The sequence below is a fragment of the Callithrix jacchus genome, chromosome 13 (assembly GCF_049354715.1).
Source record: "Callithrix jacchus isolate 240 chromosome 13, calJac240_pri, whole genome shotgun sequence".
In the NCBI taxonomy this organism is placed as follows: Eukaryota; Metazoa; Chordata; class Mammalia; order Primates; family Cebidae; genus Callithrix; species Callithrix jacchus.
In genome coordinates this window covers 86095948-86116510 of record NC_133514.1, presented here as the reverse complement: position 1 = coordinate 86116510, position 20563 = coordinate 86095948, and the positions used below count along the sequence as shown (strand labels likewise).

Below are 20563 nucleotides of genomic sequence, written 5' to 3'. Positions count from 1 at the left end.
TGTTCTAAGTGGTCTTGACCAAATCGTAATACACTTACAGTTCTTCTTACACTTCTCTCTCCGCCTTCTTAGACAAATGAATTTCCAGTCATCTAATTGAAGTAACTTGATGTGTAGATAAGAAAAGAAAGTAAATATGTTGCATTTAAATTATAGTTGACCTAAATACTTCATGAAAAATTTAATTGCTCTTTTTAAGCATCAAGTTTCAAAGATCTATACTTCAAGAATATTCTGGGCTCCATTTTACACATAAGAGTTTACTGGTCAGTGAAAAATTAGTAGCAGGATATAGTTGGCCTCTTGAATCTGAATTTTTCCATACAACCTTTCTCAAAGCCAAAATGCCAACAGGAAGTAAAATTAAACCACATGTGATCTACACCATGAATGTCAAATTACCTCTAAGTAGAAAAATAAAACAATGTCAACAGAAATTCTGTTGCCATTACAAGACTGCGGTTGTAGAGAATGAAGAGAGGGAACACTTAAAAGACTGAGAAAAAGAGAAGAGGAAAGTCAAGTACTTAAATAAAATATTGGTACTTAAATCATCCTTCGAAAGAAAGCCATGCAACACTAACTGCAAAAATGCTGAACATTAGTCTGGGACTTTAAGTTTCCCAGCAATAAGAACCAGAACTGACAGCCTGCTTCCCAGGGAGATGGAGATAAATAGAAAGGAGGTATTCACCTTCTAGATGCAGCAGTGAAGGAAAAGATAGGAAGGTAGTGAAGAAAGCTAAAAATCCTGTTGAAAAAAAGGAGAAACAAGATATGACAATTATTCCTATTAACCCCACCTCCCAATGTTATAGAATTTGGAATAAAAAAACAACAGCACTTTACTAAGCTGACAGAAGACAACACCTTTGATATAATAACTCTAAATATGTAATACCTAGGAATAGAGGGGAAAAAAGCAAAACAAACATGATAAAAAACTATCTTAAAATGAAAAAAAAAAGAGTAAATCAACCCTTTTAAGCTAATAAATATTCTCCCACAAAATTTAACAAAGCATTGACATGTACTACAAGAAGCTTAACTGAATTAAATATCCTCAAATAATTATATGTAGATGAATTTACAGGGAATCAGGAATTCAAAAACCAAGAAACAGAAAGAACTTAAAAAAGAAGAAATATACTGAAAAACAAGAAATTGTAGGATTATACATAATCATCTCAGAAATAAGGACAAATCACAAGATACTGTTGGGAGAATAGTTTGGAATGAAAACTGAGCCATTTGAGGAAAGCAGGGAAACAACAAAGAATGAATATGTGATTAATAATTTTTACAAGACCTAAAGAGTCAGAGAAAATGTGATAGAAATGGAAACAAGGCAAAGAATATTCAACAGTATAAAAAGTCAAATCCTTGAAGAATAAAAATGACAGTATGTTAAAAAAATAATTTAATAAAAAGTTGTAAAAATTAAAAAAAAATGTATTTACTTATTGAAAAGATCCACTCATACCTGAAAAAAAAATCTGAAACTGTTAATTTTAAGACATAACTTAGAAAAAGTAGTGTACCACAAAGAAAAAGGAATCCTTAGTATCTCCAGGAAAACAGATCAAACAGTTAACGTGGTTCAGAAAAGAGCAGGACAAGTATTTTATATCCAGCCAAGTTGTCTTGTCAGTATCAAGGCTATAGGAAAATAGTTTTAAGTAGGCAAGAACACTGGAAATACTGTACCCATGACGTCTATAAGTTTATATTAATATATAGATTCCTCCATCCAATCAGAAGAAGACTGGGAAAACTTTGATGAAGATTTATTATACTTAATTTTAAACCTTAGACTAAAACAAGAATAAGGATACGAGTACAAGAATGTGAATGGTCTTAACTTGCTATTAAAATAAAACAAGTTTTAAATTGGTACAAAAAATCCAACACTATAGTATACCAAGAACCCCCAAAACACAGTGATTTAAAATTGTAAATTTGCAGAAAAATTAGGAATAAACCCCTAAAATTGAAAGAAAGTTAACGTAGTGATTATAACTATAATTTTGATCAGACCAAAAAGAAAAAAGTTAATTAAATGAGATAAGGGAAAGTTTTTAATAATAGACGTCACAATTCACAATTGCATTGCTTATGGATATCCTAACACTCTGATAAAAACATTGATTTCTGACTTACGTTGGTATTTTCTAGGGCCCCTGTTCTTACCTGGGACTTTCTGATCATTACTCATTTCTCAATATTGTATTCTTGTGTGTACATAAATGAATGTTTTGGAAGTAAAAGATAGACCATTGTTACTAGATATTTAGAACCAATGTATTGTAAAGTCAACGTAATTATATTAAATGATATAAATAAAGTCAATATAATTAAAATATCTGAAAAAAGAATAGAATTATAATGTTTGAGTTTCTTATGAAATTGCTCTTTAGCAAGCAATAATTGAATGGCAATTTTTTGAAGATGTAAAACTGTGTAACATAAAATGAAATAAAATTTAATCTCCAGTCTGACTGATAACAGATTGTTCCAGTTCGATAACAGGTTGAGCTTGATAGGTATTTAGGAGAGATTTTTCAAAAATTGTTTGTTTTACAAACTATCTCCCCCCAAATGGAAATGACTGTTAGATGCCCCATAGGGGAGCCACTTTGTAAAACACAAAAGAAACTTTTACAAATCAATCTTTCTAAAATTATCCTTTGAATTCTGAAACAAAGCTCAGCTGGCTCATTTTGCTTTGGTTCTGTCTCAGTGGTGGGTCAGAACATTCAACAATTGAAGGGCTTTTTTCAATTATACAACAAGCAGCAGGTTTCCATTAAAGCACAAACTCGATCATCTAAATATATGTCAGGCGTTTTTGTTTGTTTGTTTTTATGGGGGAGGGTGGAAATGGAGTCTCTGTCACCCAGGCTGAAGTGCAATGGTGTGGTTTCGGCTCACTTCAACCTCCATATCCTGGGTTCAAGTGATTCTCCTGCCTCAGCCTCCTGAGTAGGTGGGATTACAAGCATGTGCCACCAAGCCCAGCTAATTTTTGTATTTTTAGTAGAGACAGTGTTTCACCATGTTGGCTGGCCAGGCTGGTCTCAAACTCCTGACCTCAGGTCATCTGCCTGCTTCAGCCTCCCAAAGTGCTAGGATTACAGGTGTGAGCCAGCATGCCTGGCCTAGGTGCTCTTATAAATAACGGTAACAGGTAAGTCCTTGACTGATTCATTTATTTCTGATGTTGGTTCTATAATTCTCAAGTCTAATATCCAAATATTTCTCTTATTTCTTAAAATGCTTTCATGTCTTTTTTCTTAAATTTGTTCAAAACTTCTTCAGCCTCCACAATTCCTTCCCAATTGCATAGCAATTAACTTAGCCCATAATTACACGTAGTTCTTTCTATTACTTGTTGATTCCATGACTATCAAGTTCTGTTACCTGGAAGAGGAAAGTTTAAATGTGTGAATAGAAGGATGTGACATTTGAATAGAGATATCAATCTTTATTAGCACTGTTAAAGGAAATCAGAGCCAGAGAGGAGTTAAATTGGTAAGAACAGATTTTATTCAGGAACTATGGCAAAGGATAAGGAAGAACTATATATAGAACTGGTCTTAGTTCCAAATACAGCAAGCACTAAGGGGGATGTATAGCCAAGAAGCAGGATTGGGGTCAGTGGATGGAAAGGTATTAAGAAATATCCAGAAGGTGTGATTCTGGTTAAACAGATTTAATGAGATTCTTTTTGAAGGCAGAGTAATCAAATATTTCTTGAGGAGTGGTGGGGATGAAAAATTTGACCAGGTATTGAGAATAATCAGATATTAATGGTAGGGGATGCTCTCTACACAGATTTAGCGGTATTCTTGCTAAACCTGGGTTGTGAAAAGATGAACATAGAAGCACAAAAGTTTAGGTGTAGGTAAGAAGAGGGTTCAGAGGTGCCTGACAAAAGTCTGGGCAAGGAGCAAGTCTTCATTATTATGATATCAAAATGAAGAAGGCAAAGATCATATATATGTCATAGGATAAAGGCATTCTCATGGATGGAAAGTACCACAGTTACTCTGAGAATAAGATTAGTAGCGATTTGGGCAGTGGTATAAGTTCAGACCAAAAGGCAAGATGAACACAGTTTATAAAAGACCACATATATTAGCATATTATGTTGAAGATTATATTCTTTATTTCAATAGCAGCTGACATGTAAATGTTATAATTTTTTTAAATGATGATGTTGGTACCATTAGAAAAGATCTAATATAAAGAAAATAAAATATTTATGGAGGAAACAATTTCTGGTCTAATTCAATAAAGATTTTTCAAAAGAAATATAAGATTCTGAACTAGAGTAACAGCAGAAAGAATCAAGACATTTGAAAACTTTGTTGGAGTGAAAACTCAAAATTTACAGTGTTTGTATGGAGGATATGATAAACCAGTCAGGGATTAAAAGAGGGAGGCAATTGCCATTTTAAAGCTCAGGAAAAGCGTTTTCAAAATGGTTCTTTACATCCGCTTAATAAACATAAACATGCATTTTATTTCAGTTTGTTTACCTAAGTATTCAAACTTATCAGGTTATCTGTAAGGAATGTTTATTTGCATTTAAAAATTTGCCCAAAGCTGTCAAATTGAGTAATACTTTCATGTAGAGACCTTTTGTCAGTGCAAACAAAGGAGGTAAACAATCGTTAAAGCATAAAGCAGAAATTCTCTTTCACTGGTTCAGTTTCTATTTTTTTACATTTCTCAGTAGGGAAAAGAGTCGTTCGTATAGAATCAGGCTCAATTCCAAATACAGAAAGAACATGTGGCGATTTATAGGCAAGGCTGGGGAGGAGGAAGGTGAGAGGGGAGGGGTTACACCTGTGAATGGAGAAGTCCTAAGAGGAGACATCAAGGGGAGGAAAATTCTTGCTAAAGTGATTTAGCAGGAGTCTTGTTAAAGGTAGGACAGAGTGACCAAATATCAAGTCAGGGAGGATTCTCTCTAAACTAACTTAGCAGGATTTGTGCTACAAGTGGGCTATATAGGCCCAGCCAGAAATGCAAGGACAGCATCCATGTTTGAGGCTTAGTAGAAAAGAAGGCTTAGGATCTTACCTAAAGTTTGCTCAGGGAGAGAGCCTGACAACAAACACACATGCAGAAGTGAGGATAAAAGAAAGATAAGAGCTGTTATACACCATTTTTATCTAAGTTTTTTGCTTTGCTTCAGAGTTCCTTTTGTTTCCTAATAACGGAAATTCACATGAGGAAATCCTCTACAATAGAAATATTGCAAATGTTTTACAAAATCATAGATTTAGAAATCATGTGGGGAACATAAGATTACAGAGAAAAAGTAATGAAAAAGGTGGTCAATAACATAAATTAGGCAACATAAAAGTAACTGAAATGATCTTAATTTTGAACAGTTAATTAAAGACAAAAATCATGTAATTACATATCTTTGTAGCTCATAAGAACTTCAGAGAGTATCTATTTACTCTTAAGATGAAAAACGTAGAGTCTCAGAGAATGTACAGATTTTTGGTGAAAGGGACTTGTCCTTCATTACCAACTATTTAACCAGAGCAGGTCAGGAGGAATTCCGCAGCTGGGTTACATTTTCATTATGCCAAGCGCTTATTTGTACTCTAATACAATTTTTATTGAAATACACTTACAATTCAAACATATTTATTTCAGAGACGTATCTGGCATTATTCAATAGATTTTTCCTTCTACAGATTTTTCCTTCTAGAACTTTTTTTTTGAGACGGAGTTTCTCTCTTGTTACCCAGGCTGGAGTGCAATTGCGCGATCTCGGCTCACCGCAACCTCCGCCTCCTGGGTTCAGGTAATTCTCTTGCCTCAGCCTCCTGAGTAGCTGGGATTACAGGCACGCGCCACCATGCCCAGCTAATTTTTTGTATTGTTAGCAGAGACGGGGTGTCACCATTTTGACCAGGATGGTCTCGATCTCTTGACCTCGTGATCCACCCGCCTCGGCCTCCCAAAGTGCTGAGATTACAGGCTTGAGCCACCGCGCCCGGCCCTAGAACTTTGTCTTATTGTTTTCATTTCATGTGAAATTAAATTGGTCCACTCACACGAACAAGTTCTTCCCCAGAACCTATTAAAAGGTTTGTGAACTATGTTGGTAAATAACTTATTGATGAATCGGTGAATATGTATTAAACAAAATGTATTTTTTTCTTTCAGCAATGACAATGCAGTTTATTAGTCATCAGTTCCCTGATTATCATGACCCTACTATAGGTAAGTAAAAGCCTCTTTTATCCTTTAGCTTGAACAAAGACACTGTGACTAAGTGGCTTAAAAATATTAGAAATGTTGATGGAAAATAAACATAATTTACTCTATGCCCCAGAACACATATACAGAAATTTATAATACGTAAGTTGCCACAACAGAAGCTTCAAGAGACAATATTTGTCCTTCCTTCTTGCCATGTACTCTGGTATTATCTATTCTATTTTATTTCTTTCTGGTAAATGGTGGTTGAAATAATTAAGTGATTTCAGCATCTAATAATGGATATCTACCTGCATTTGAGCAGTTCTCTGAATAATAAAATTGTGCTCTGAATAATAAAATTGATGTGATTATATATGTATTTGGTTATTTGCTCACTTCTGTCAGCCTCTGAATTTTCTACCACAGAGTTATTTAACCATGTTAATAGTACATTTGGAAAGTTAGATATTGACATAATATTATCCATCATCCTCATCTTGATGGTTAGGAACTGACATTCAAGGTGTAAAAACATTGTTAGAGCCAAAATAACAGCCATGTTTTATTCCTCCTATCCAGTTTTCTATCATAATATACTACAGAAGCTTTGCATTGGGGAACAAGTTTTCTCCCGCATTCAAAGCACAAAAGATGTTTTTAAAATTGCTTTATTCATTCAAAAAACTGCATTAACAAATTGGCTGGAGATTTTCAAGCAGAGTCCACCATAGTACTCTTTGTCTAGAAACACACTGGTATTAACACATCAAGCATTGTTTCCCAGAGAGGGGAGCATAGAGCTGTTAAATTCCTCAGGGATGACTGCTTGCCTGGATGGTGAGGTCCTTTAACCACTCCCTTACTTACCCTCTTTGTTCCCTCAGTCTGAATAGCTCTTATTCTCACCCTACTCATGAGTAAGATACTCTAGTTTCTATTCTGCCTATCAAAAAATTTTAATTCAAAATCCTACTTGATGTATTAACATCATTCTACAGATTATACTCCTATATTTCTCCCTGAAAGCCCCCAGAATATTTGCTCGCATACTATTGCTGACATACATAAAACATACTTATTTTTTAATGTCTGATTATTTATTAAGACCACCTCATCAGTTGAAGGAAATCAATTAGATTTAAGTACATGCAATTAGTATATGGTAACCAGAAAGGACTTCCTCAATAAGTTGAGGTTTGTTTCTAAAGAGAAAGTAACAACTTTGTGAAGTTTTAAAAGTGATTAGCTGCAACTGTTGCTTGATAATTCTCTAAGTCTATTTTCTAAATATCTTAATTCTAGAATGCCTATAGCTTTGTACCACACACTGTAAGTTACAGAAGCGGGGAAATCTTTGGAAAAAGCTCTAAATCTTTTATCTTGTTGGAAAATTCAATAATATAATATATACTTTATGAAGTCAGAAAATCACTCAGTTGCTTATTACTTTCTGTTATTCTTTAAGCTTTGTTTGTATTGGTGTCTCAAAAACCAGCCTCTTGTTCACCAAATTCTCACATCTAACAGCTTCCATAGGGCAGTAGATGTGAATAAATAATAAATGACTCCTTCAAAAGGAAGAAATGAGAAGTATATGATGATGTCTGCTTTAGTTATCCATGAGGCACATCTATCACTTGAGATTAAGATACCTGCACATTCAGTACTAACAGACAGCTAAAATCATACCTTTATCTGGCTATAAATAAAACAGCTTTAGAGGAAGAAGTTTGAAAATGGAAACAGAATACTTTATTTCTTTTGATTCTATTTTCTCATCATTTCATTTCTTGGCTTTTCTAATGGGAATATTGGTTAAAAATTTTCCATTGGTAACCTATTTGCAGAAGGTAAAAGTCTCTAATAATTTACCTTTCACCTGCTTTTACAGTTTCTGCTACATAACTGTAACTCAGCATGGCTGACTTAATGACCCCTCAAGAGGAAAACGTAAGATCCCTTTATCACTGACAAGAGTTAGATATATTATTTGATACCAGTTTTCTTTCCAATGAATAATTGTTACCCCTATTTACTGGCAACAATTTCAACATCAGCAACCAATGAGTTTAGAAGGATAGAAAGGAAAAGCTGATTGGTTAATATCAGGTTACTTCACATTACTGTTTTTGCAAGGGTTAAAGCAGAGGAGACATCGTTTTTACACTGACTCAGGTAGAATGGAATCTCTTGCTTTCAGGAAATATTGGCCTGCTGGGGGGTCTGTTTGCTTGCTTAAAGTTTCAGTTTGGTTTTGTGGCATCTAGCGTGAGCGACTTCATTTTGGTTTGGTTGGGTCTGTTAGGCCCAGTGCAGGAGCTCAGTCCAAAACAGTGAATGGCCTGTCATAAATTTGTTTGACAGTTTAGAGCAGATAATCTCTGCACTTATTTTTGAAAGATGCATAGGAATTAGGCTGGTGAAGAGGAGGCAATGCTAAAGCAAAAAGTACAGGCACCAAGACAAGAGAGCACAACGAGTGGCGGAGCTGGGGCATTTTGGAATCCAGAAGCCCAAGGGTGAAGTAAGTGGCATAATATGCAGAATGGAAAGACAGAGCTAAATACAGTACATTACCAGGCACCAGATTTTTCAAGATCTTCTAGGCCTAGATAAGGGTTTAGATACCTACAGTCTTATACTCTTCTGTGAGAGAAAGATGAATATTACTGACAGCCTGCTTCACTTTTCCCTTTGATAGTTTCAAGGCAGAAAATTTAAACATGCCCCAACTTTAACTAATAGCTGATTTTCTGTAGTAGATGTTTACTTTTTCCAGGATTCTTTCTCATGGTAAAGCACCTCATCCACCAGCATCTAATGCCAGGAATCAAGAATAATTCATGATACTTATTTAAACCTCTACATTAAATCACTCATAAAATTCTCTTTTGTCTACCTTTATAACAGGTCTTAAAACTGTCCCCATTTCTCTATGACCTTTTCGGTAATCTTGTTCTAAGCCACACCCATCTCCAATTTAGACTCGATTTAAAATTGGTTTCTACACAGAACCAAAGCATATCTTTAAAAATATTAATTCGGACTACTTTATTCTCTGTTTGATGGTCGCTAGTGTTGCATTATTTTTAGCATAAAAAATTCTAAGTACAAAGTGAAGACTCTCATGGTCTTGCTGCTATTTCTGTCTTCAGCTTCCACACTTGCCGCTTCCTTCTTGGGCATCGACCACATCCACCTTATTTTAGATCCACAGCTAGTCAAGCCCTTTTCTCTCTTAAGGTATTTTCACCCTTATTTTACCCCAAATGCTCTTCCCTTTTTCACCTACATCTTCGCTTTGTTAACTCACAGTTTTCTGTTAAACTTAAATTTTAATATTGCTTCCTCAAGAGCACCCCTTTTGGCTACCCAAAAATAAGCCTTTTCTTTATGCATTCTTTCAGAATCTTGAATACTTTTAATATCACTTATCTCTATGAAATTAAATAATTATTTGGATAATTATCTGTCTAATCAGTGTCATAAAGGTAAAAAAAAAACCTCAGTATGTTATTACTAGTGTATCTCAGACCTATACAGAATGTTGAACATATAGCAGATGCTAAAAGATATTCCTTAAATGAAAAATGAGTAAGCAAATACATTTGTAGGAAAGCATTAATCATTTTTAGATATTGCTATAGTAACTTTAGAGTCCTGGTGAGCAACTAAACCAATAATGAACCAAGGTATTCTAGCAGTCTTTTATAAAAATTCTCTATGTTTGTTAATGGCTATTTCTTGACCTAAAATGATTAGCAAAAGAAAATTTTTTGAAAAAATTAAAAGCATTGTGCTAATGCCAATCATTCTTTCTTTTTTCTCATCTTACTCCTTCTGCTCTTCTAATCCTTCCTCTTTATTCAATATTAATTCATTAACAAATATTTATGTTTCAGACATTGTACAAAGCAAAGGAGTCAAAGGTGTACAATAATAAGCAAGAATTCTTTCTCATTGAGATTCTTTGCCTAGTTTTATTTCATCATCTCTGAGAGCTGATCATATCTCTTTGTCTAGAGTCCAATTTTTCTTTTTTTTTTTTTTTTGGTCTCACTGCATTAAAATGACCTGACATAATTACATTAATACAGCACACATAAGTGGGTGTTGAACAATGAGAACACTTGGACACAGAGAAGGGAACATCATACACTGGGGCCTTTTGGGGGTAGGGAGGCTAGGGTAGGGATACCAGGGCATGGGGGGATCCGGGAAGGCTAACATTAGGAGAAGTATCTAATGTAAATGATGGGGGGATGGATGCAGCAAACCACCATGGCATGTGTATACCTACGTAACAAACCTGCACGTTCTGCACATGTACCCCAGAACTTAAAGTATAAGAAAAAAAATTTTTTAAATATACAGCACACAATTTAGTTACAATAAAACCCCTTAAGGACCTATCCAATTGTTTCTTAGGGTTGCTTTCCCTGTGGAAAGAAAAAAGCTTTAACAACCCAGGAATCAGTTATGACTTTATTAACTCATTTGCACATACATTTATTTGGTTCTCTGGTGCCCAGAAATTCACAAGACCAACAAGTTTCAAACTATACTTACATATCCTATTTTCAAGGAATACATCCTCTTGTAATTGACTCAACGGAGAATGCTTTTCCTCTTTTAGTGTTTTAGACTTTCAATTTCACTTACAAGCCATGAGAACGGTATAGTACCTTCATCTGAAAGAATTATATTCTTTCCGAGCAGTTGGTAAGGACTGCAACAAGCTCTACAAAACAAATAATAAAATGCCATATTTAGTGTTAAGTCTTCCTGAATGATTTGGGCAGATTGAAAAAGCATGGACATCATATAAGCAGCAAAGTGCATCAACAATATAGACAGGTCATCTTGCAGATAGCCTCATGTTCAATGGCTGTTAGACCAGCGTGGAAAAAATGTACCACATTAAGTATACATTTCTCAATATCTCTTGTAGAAAAAAAAATACTTCTTAAGCTAGGAATTTAGAGAGAGTGTGTTTGAATTACACTAAAATGACCTGTTTTGTGTCTAATATGTACATTAATAGAGTCACTCCTTTGTGTCACTAGAAAATTCCTGTTAAAATGTAAATGCTCAGGGGAGAGTTAATGCCCAGAGCCATTAGGAATCATTATATATTTGCATAGATTAATGTATCCAATTATTCTAGAGAGCAAACCACAGAGCCATGGTCTACAGAGCAGCACTGAAGGGATAGTTACCGAAGGCGTCTGGAGAAGGGAGGATATTACTACTAGGCAGAATAAGTGCTACAGTGTAACTCTTGAAGGAAATCAAGACCTATAAACTAAACTTGAAGAATTATATTTATTCATGACTCTGGAATGTTTGAATGTGGTAGAATAATAAGGTAATTAGTATGAAACTAATTAAATTGATGTTGAATTCTGCTTTCACCCTGGCTTCTTAGGCTTCTTATTTTCTTTCCAAATGAATCTTGTAACACCCTCCTGCTTGCTGTGCAACAACCACACTGGACTCCCTTTAGTGCTTTAAATGTGCCAAGCAACCTCTTCTCTGCCTTTGGGTTTTTGTCAAGGTACTTTCCTGTACCTTGAACACCTTTCTGCTCTTTACAGAACAAGTTCTTATTCATTCTTCAGGTCTCAGTTTGCATACATTGCCTCAGAAAGGTCTCTGATCACCTTATCTAAACAAACTGTTTAACACATAATCACACACATAGGCACACATGCACACATATTAATGAAAACCATAGTGTATTTCCTATATCAGCACACAGCTTGTTTCCTTAATCATATTTATTCAATTATGAATTTAAAATTATATGAATTTTTTGTTCCTCTTACTATATGAAATCTAGGTTCCATAATGGCAGGAAACAACATATCTGCTTTGTTCTGAATTTCATACATGACTTCACATGGTGCATGTTTTATTAGGAATGATCAAAACATTTGTTGAATATAAGAATGCGTGAGCAACTTCAGTGTCATTTTTTTCCCCTGTAATCTAAATTAGATTTCTATGGTCACATAACTTCAGACCTCTTGCCCCCCTCATTTGATGTAGTAAGCTAAGCACCACCCTAATTAAACCTAAACCTTTGCATTTTATGAAATTGCACTGGAGCAGCTGAGTATGACCATGAAGTCTAGTCTCACTTTAAACGTCCTGAGCTTGATCTTAAATAGGCTTTCAATGATGCCCTGGAAAACACATTCAGGTCATAGACTACTCAATTTCTCACTGCCCTAAAATCACCAACTTCTCCTCCTATCTTCATATCTGAACTGATGATCTTGCTTTGTACTTTAATCAGACAATAGAAATGTCCTGAAGATAAATTTTAAAGACTCCCTCCCAGAAGATACTTCCAAAGCTACCCACTACTCTGAGTCCACACTTATCCTTGTCACTTATTAACTTAGGTGAACTGCCAATGCTTCTCCATAAGCCAGAACTACCATTTGCATTCAGTAGATTCCATCCTCCAAAAATATTGCTCAAGACAATCTTTTCTTTTTATGAATCATTTCCTAGTATCATAAAAATGGTGGTTTTCTTGCACTCTAAATATTAAGAAAAATTAAAAATTCATTTTTGACCCCACTTCTTCTACTAATGCCTTTCACATTTCTCCACTGTGATGTGACAAAACTTTGAATGTACCTCCAGACACCTTTTCTAGGAAAACTCTAGTCATGTTTTCCTCCCATTGCTCTACTGAAATTGCGTTTATGAAGGTTTCCTTGACTCTTCAGTGGCTAGTCCAATGACAGTATTAATTCTCCCCATTTTAACTTACCAGTCGCATTTGATATGTTTTACCAGTCTTGGATTTTATTGACTTTTCACTTGGCATACAGCATATCATAGTCTCTTGATTTTCCTCTAATCTCTGTGACAGCTTTTCTGACCCTGCCTGGTTCTTCCTCTTTTCCTGGACATTGAAGTCCCCCTAAGACTCAGTGCTTGGTCTTCTTGCACTTGGCCTTCTTACTGTCTCTATCCACATTCCCTTCATTGGTGATTCTCTTCAGTGCTATGGGCTTGCATATTATGTATATGTTACAACTCCAAAATTTATTTCTCCATCTTATATTTCTCTCCTGAATTTCACACTTAAATATCTAGCTTTCAACACAACCTCTCCATTTAGATTTCTAATAGATATATCTAAAGTCCCCTGTTCACAGCTGATTTCTGGTTCATTCTACAAAAAATCTTTTTCTTCTACAGCCTTTCTTATCTCTATAGTAATCTCAGATTTCTGGGTTCTCATGCCTAAAACCTTTGACTCTTTCTTGATTTTTATCTTTTGCCACACTATATACTCTGAGGAGGTCTTGTTGACTCTACTTCTAAGTATGTACAATATTCATCTGTTCTCACTACCTCTACTGCTACCATCTTGATCTTAGCCAGAAGAATCCCCAGCCTAGATTACTGTTTTAGCTCTGTTTCTACTCTTGCCTCACTTCACAGTTTAGTTTCACTATAACAGAATGAATTTTTGCCTTTATCTATTAATTTGTAGATTTAGAGGTAAGAAAGCAGTTTTGTTTCATGGATATATTGTATAGTGGTAAAGTGTTGTCTTTTAGTTTAGCCATCACCTGAAGAATGTATCTTGTATCCATTAAGTAATTTTTAATCCCTCACACCCCCACCACCACCATCCCCCCTTTTGGAGTCTTCAGTATCTATTATTATACTCTTTATTTTCATGTGTACACAATATTTAGCTCCCACTTATAAGCAAGAACATATGGTATTTGAAATTCTATTTGAGTTATTTCACATAACATAATTGCCTCTAGTTTCATCCATGTTGCTGCAGAAGCCATGGTTCTTTTTTTATGGTATTTCATGGCATATATATATCTATACAGGTATGACATATAGATATGTCACATATATGTCATATTTTCTTTATACAGTCTTTCTTTTATGGACACTTAGTTTGATTCCATGTCATTACTGTTGTGAAAAGTGCTGCAATAAATACACAAGTGTAGGTACCTTTTTTGCTATGATGATGTATTTTCCTTCAAGTAGATACCCAGTAGTGGGATTGCTAAATCAAATGGTAGTTTTATTTTTAGTTCTCTGACAAATCTCTATATCATTTTGCACAGTTTGTACTAATTTACATTCTTACCAAGAGTGTATAAGCATTCCCTTTTTTCTCCATCCTCACCTAGATCTGCTATTTGTTGACTTCTTGTTTTGTTTTGTTTTGAGACAGAATCTCACTGTGTCACTAAGGCTGAAGTGCAGTGACATGATTTCAGTTCGCTGCAGCCTCATCCTCCTGGGTTCAAGAAATTCCCCTGCTTCAGCCTCCTGAGTAGCTGCAATTACAGGCACATGCCAGCATGCCCTACTAATTTTTGTACTTTTAGTGGAGATGAGGTTTCACCATGTTGGCCAAGCTTGTTTTGAACTCCTGACCTCAGGTCATCCGCCTGCCTCGGCCTGAGATTACAGGCATGAGCCACCACCAGGCCTGTTGACTTTTTAATAATAGCCATTCTGACTGGTGTAAGGTGATATCTCATTGGCTTAATTTGCATTTCTCTGATGATGAGTGATACTAAGCATTTATTCATATATTTATATATTTATTGATATATTTGTTTGTTGTTTGTGTGTCTTCTTTTGGGAAAAAAAAAATTTTTTTATGTTCAATGCCCACTTTTTAATGAGCTATTTTGTTGTCGTTTTTGTTGTTGTTGAGATGTTTTGAGTTCCTTGTAGATACTGGATATTTGCCCTTTGTTGGAAGCATAGTTTGCAAATATTTTCTCCTGTCCCGAAGGTTGTCTGTTTACTCTGTTGATTACTTATTTAGATGTGCACAAGTTTTTTAGTTTAATTAAATCTTATTTGTCTATTTTTGTTTTTGTTGCATTTGTTTTTGAGGTCTCAGTCATGAATTACTTGCCAAAGGTAATGTCCAATAGAGTTTCTCCCAGTTTTTATTCTAGTTTTTGTTTTTAATGATTTTAGGCCTTACGTGCAAGTCTCGAACCCACCCTGAGTTAATATTTGTGTATGGTAAAGAAAGGGGTCCAGTTTCATTATTCTGGATATAACAATCCAGTTTTCTCAGCACCATTTATTGAATAAGGTGTCCTTTCCCAGTGTATGTCTTTCTTGACTTTGTGAAAGATCAGTTGGCTGTAGGTATGCGGCTTTATTTCTGGGCTTTCTATTCTGCTTCATTGATGTATGTGCTACTTTTATACTGGAAAGATATTTTTAAAACATAAGCTTGTTTATGTCACTCTATTCAAAACCTTTCAGTAGCTCCTCATTTCACCTAGAGTAAAAGCTAACTGACAGAGGCCTATAAAAGCCTATGAATCACATACCTTGACCATCTGACTTTTATTTCTTAGCATTCTTCCTCATTTATTTGGTATCATCCTCACTATTCTCTTTGTTTCTGGAACATGCCAGATAATTTCTTACATTGACATCTTTGTGCTTGATATTTCTTTTCCTGGGATACCTTTTTTCAGATACTCATAAAGCTAACATCCTTAGATTTTTCAAGTTTCTGCTTTAGAATTCAAATGTCTTTTATTAAAGCAGGCTTACACTGACCTTCATTGAACCCTCAGAATACACTTACTCTTTTGTATTCTTTTTCTCAAAGCACATATTACCATTTTACTTGGTATATAGTTGCATGTGTCTTCCTTAGCTAGAAAATAAATGCAGTTTAAGTCATTGGAGTCTCCCAAAAATGGTCAGTATCTGGTTTATAGCAGATTATCAATATAGTGTTGAGTGAATGACGAAAGTACTTATTGCCCCTTCGGCTTTGAAAAATTTAACATACATTGTTTACCTTTCCTCATCTATAAAGATGCAGTGATGACGTTATATTTCATGATTTTTATGTAAAATAATGTAGATAGAACTGCTTATACTCTGCTGAAGACAAAATGAGTATTTTGATTTCCTTAGCAGGAAGTAATCGAACTATAAGATGAAAATGGTGAAATGCAAAGCTGTCAGGAAAAGGCCACCTAGACTTGGTGCTGTTCTTTGAAGCCTCAGAGAATCTACTCATTGAGGATGGAAAGGCAATCATAATGTCAATTTATTAACTTACAATGAGATATTACTGTCACCACAGCTGGAATTACTCAAAGCACTTGTGGTTACCATAATTTTTCTATGGCAAAACTACATAAAAGGTGACAAATCATAATTAGAAATTCTGATCCAATCTACTATGTGAAGTCTCTGTTGAAAAGCTGGATATGAGTAGCATATGATCTCTATAACAGATGTCCTATGTGGGAATACAGGATTTGGCTCTTAAGTATTGAATTAGTCCAAGGAAATTAAGAGAACTGAAAGTTTTAATGATGTCATACTAAGAATGTGTGACATATTTCACAACTGCATTGGTCTTACAGTGAAGACTGCAACATTTTATTCTGTATTCCAAAATAGACTATGATTTCACTCAGTCCCAGAAAAATGGAAAGAACACTGTTTTCTCAGCATTCTTGATAAGCCAATCCTCTTTTGAATAAACCATGTATTGTTTAAATATGCTAGCATAATCTTATTAGTTTTGAGTTCTGCAGGTTAGAAGAATTTTCACTCCTTCAGGTTGCTTTGCCTATCAATGTTCTGACTCATGTTCATTCATTTTTAAATAATTAATAAGTATGTAATAGGTTCATGACATTATTTTTGAACTGGGCTATAGCAATGAACAAAGCAAATTTCCTACCCTCATAGAGATTACATTTTCATGGAAGAGACAGAAACTACAAGCTGACCAATAAATAAAGGTTAGAAGGCTAATGTGGAAACTTTAGAAATATTTTATTGATAAATAATATTTGTATGTATTTATGGGGTACATGTGATATCTCATTATATATATTGAATATGTTATGGTCAAGTCGCAGTATTTAGTTTATATCATTCATCCTGAGTATTGACCATTTCTATGTGTTAGAAACATTTTAAGTCCTATATTCTAGTTATTTGGAATTATAAAATTCATTGCTGTTAACTATAGTTACCCTACTCTGCTTCCACACATTCAACCTTATTCCTTCCATCTAACTGTATGTTTCTACACATTTGCCAACTTTTCTTTATCCCTGACTCCCAGCTACTCACACATATTTACTCCTAGCATCTGGTAAATATCATTCTACTCTCTACCTACCTGAGATAAATCTTCCACTTATTAAATGAGAACATATGATATTTGTCTTTCTGTTCCTGGCTTATTTCACTTAATTCAATGACCTCCAGTTCTGTTTATGTTGCTGCAAATGACAGGATTTCATTTTTTTTAAAGGCCAAATAGTATTCCATTGTGTTACATATCACATTTTCTTTATTCATTCATCCACTGATGGCCATTTAGGTTGATTCCTTATTTTTGCTATAGTGAATAGTGCTGCAATAAACATAGGAATGCAGGCATCCCTCTGATATAATAATTTTCTTGTCTTTGAATAAATTCCCAATGGTGAAATTGCTGGATTATATGGCAGTTCTATTTTTACTTTTTTGGGAAACCCCTATACTGTTTTCCATAATGGCTGTATGTATTAACCTGTTCTTTTATCGCTATAAATACCTGAGGCTGAGTAATTTATAAAGAAATGAGGTATATTTAGCTCACAGTTCTGCAGGCTGCATAGAAAGCATGGTGGCTTCCGCTTCTGGAGAGGCTTTAGGAAACTTACAATCATGGTGGAAGGCAAAGGGGAAGTAGGCATGTTTTACATGGCTGGAGCAGGAGGAAGAGATGAGGGAGCTGCTACACACTTTTAAACAACCAGATCTCACAATAACTCACTCACTCACTATCACAAGGACAGCGCCAAGGGGATGGTGCTAAACAATTCATGAGAAACCACTGCCATGATCCATTCACCTTCCACTATGCCCCACGTCCAACACTGGGATAACAATTAAACATGAGATTTGGGTGGAGACATAGATCCAAAACGTATCACTATACTAATTAACATTTTCACCATCACCATTTTCTTTGCATCCTTACTGGGATTTGTTAGTTTTTGGCAACTTGATACTATTTATTCTAACTGGGGTAAGCTAATGTCTCATTTAGTTTTAATTTGCATTTCTTGATGATTAATGATATTGAGCATTTCTCCATATATACTTGTTGGACATTTGTATGTCATCTATTGAGAAATATTCTTTCCACCTCTGTGCTTACTTGTTAATGAAATTATTATTTTATAAAATTAATTTAAATTTTATTATTTAATTTTTTGGGTTTCATTATATATTCTGCATGTTAGCCCCATGTCAGATGAATTTTTTGCAAATATTTTCTCCCCTTCAGCAGGTTGTCTCTTCATTTTGTTGACGGTTTCCTTTGTTGTGTAGAAAGCATTTATTTTAATGCAGCCCCCTTTATCTATTTTTGCTTTTGTTGTCTGTTCTTTTGATGTATTTGAAATGAAATCTTTGCCTAGCCCGATGTCCTGGAGTTTGTCTTATGTTTTCTTCTAGGAGTTTTAACTTCTTAATCCATTTTGAATTTTTTTTTATATAGGGATCTCATTTCATTCCACTGCAAATGAATATCTAGTTTTTCCAGCACCATTTATTAAAGACAGTGCCTTTTACCCAATGCATGTTCTTGGAAAATTTGTTGAAAATCAGTTGGCTGTAAATATATGTATTTATTTCTGAGTGCTCTGTTCTGCTTCATAGGACAATATGTCTATTTTTGTAATAATATTATGCATGTTGTTTTGTGACTATAACCTTATAAGATATGTTGAAGTTAGTGAATGTGATGCCTCCAGTTTTGTTCTTCTTTCTCAAGATTTATTTGTCTATTTAGGCACTTTTTAGGTTTCATTTGCATTTTTTTGTTTTCTTTTTTTAGACAGAGTCTCACTCTGTTGCCCAGGCTGGAGTACAGTGGCATAGTCTTGGCTCACTGCAACCTCTGCCTCCCAGGTTTAAGTGATTCTCATGCCTCTGCCACCCAAGTAGCTGGGACAACAGGCACAAGCTACCCTGCCCAGCTATTTTTTGTATGTTTAGTAGACAAAGGATTTCGCCTTGTAAGCCAGGCTGGTCTTGAACTCCTGACCTCAAATGATCTGTTCATCTCAGAGTCCCAAAGTGCTGGGATTACAGGCATGAGCCACCATGCCTGGCCTCATGTGCAGTTTAAGATTGCTTTTCCTATTTCTTTGAAAAATGATATCCCTCTATGAATATGAATTGCATTAAATCTATAGATGACTTTGGATAGTATAGTCATTTTAACAGTATTAATTATTCTAATTTATAAGCATGAAATGTCTTTTCATATTTTTTGTGTCCTCTTTGATTTCTTTCATCAGTGTTTTGCAGGTTTCTTGTAGAGGTCTTTTATCAGCTGGGTTAAATTTATTCCTAGCTTTTTTTTTGGATAACTATTGTAGATGGGATTGCCTTCTTGATTTCTTTTTCCACTAGTTCATTATTGGTGTATAAAAACACTATTGATCTTTGTATGTTGATTTTTGTATTCTACAGCTTTACTGAGTAAGTTTATCAGATCCAAGAGTTTTCTAATGAAATCTTTAGGGTTTTCTGAATATAAAATCATGTCATCTGCAAAGAGGGATAATTTGACTTATTTTTCAATTTATTGCCTTTTATAGCGTTCTTTTGCCTGATTGTTCTGGCTAAGAACTCCAGTACTAAGTTGAATAAGAGTGGAGAAAGTAGGCATCTTTGTATTATTCTGGTTCTTAGAAGAAATATTTTCAGCTTTTCCCCATTCAGTACGATGCTAGCTGTGAATTTGTCCTAGATGACCTTTATTATGTTAGGTATGTTCCTTCTATGTCTAATTTTTGGGTTTTTTTTTTTTTGTCATGAAGGGATCTTGAATTTTACCAATGCTTTTGGCAGCTATTGAGGTAATTATATATTTTTCCTCCTTTATGCTGTCAATGTGATGTATCATGTTTGCTGATATGCATATGTTGAACCATCCTTGAATCTCTGGAATAAATGCCACTTAATCATATTGCATTATCTTTCTAATGCTCTGTTTGATTTAGTTTGCTAGTATTTTTTGAAAATTTTTGTATCTGTGTTTTTTAAGGATATTGGCCTGCACTTTTGTTGTTGTTGTTGTTGTTGCCTATTCTTGGTTTCCATGTGCTTGGGATATCTTCTTCTATCCCTTTATCTTCAGTCTGTATGTCTTTACTAGTGAAGTGAGTTTCTGTTAGGTAGCATATATTTGTATCATTTAAAAATCTATTCGGCCAGTCTATATCTTTTAAGTCGAAAATTTAATCTGTTTCTATTCAGGGTTAAT

The 20563-nt window shown here is 34.7% G+C and overlaps 1 protein-coding gene across 4 annotated transcripts in view; it reads left to right on the top strand.

Annotated features, from left to right (window-relative positions):
- RIT2 (Ras like without CAAX 2) overlaps nt 1–20563 on the top strand; it is a 394401-nt gene that overhangs the window by 70604 nt on the left and 303234 nt on the right. For all 4 annotated transcript variants that reach the window (XM_002757199.6, XM_078346932.1, XM_078346933.1 and 1 more), the window contains one exon: nt 6193–6249. In XM_002757199.6, the coding sequence (XP_002757245.1) occupies nt 6193–6249 (57 nt within the window). The remainder of the gene's footprint in view (nt 1–6192; nt 6250–20563) is intronic.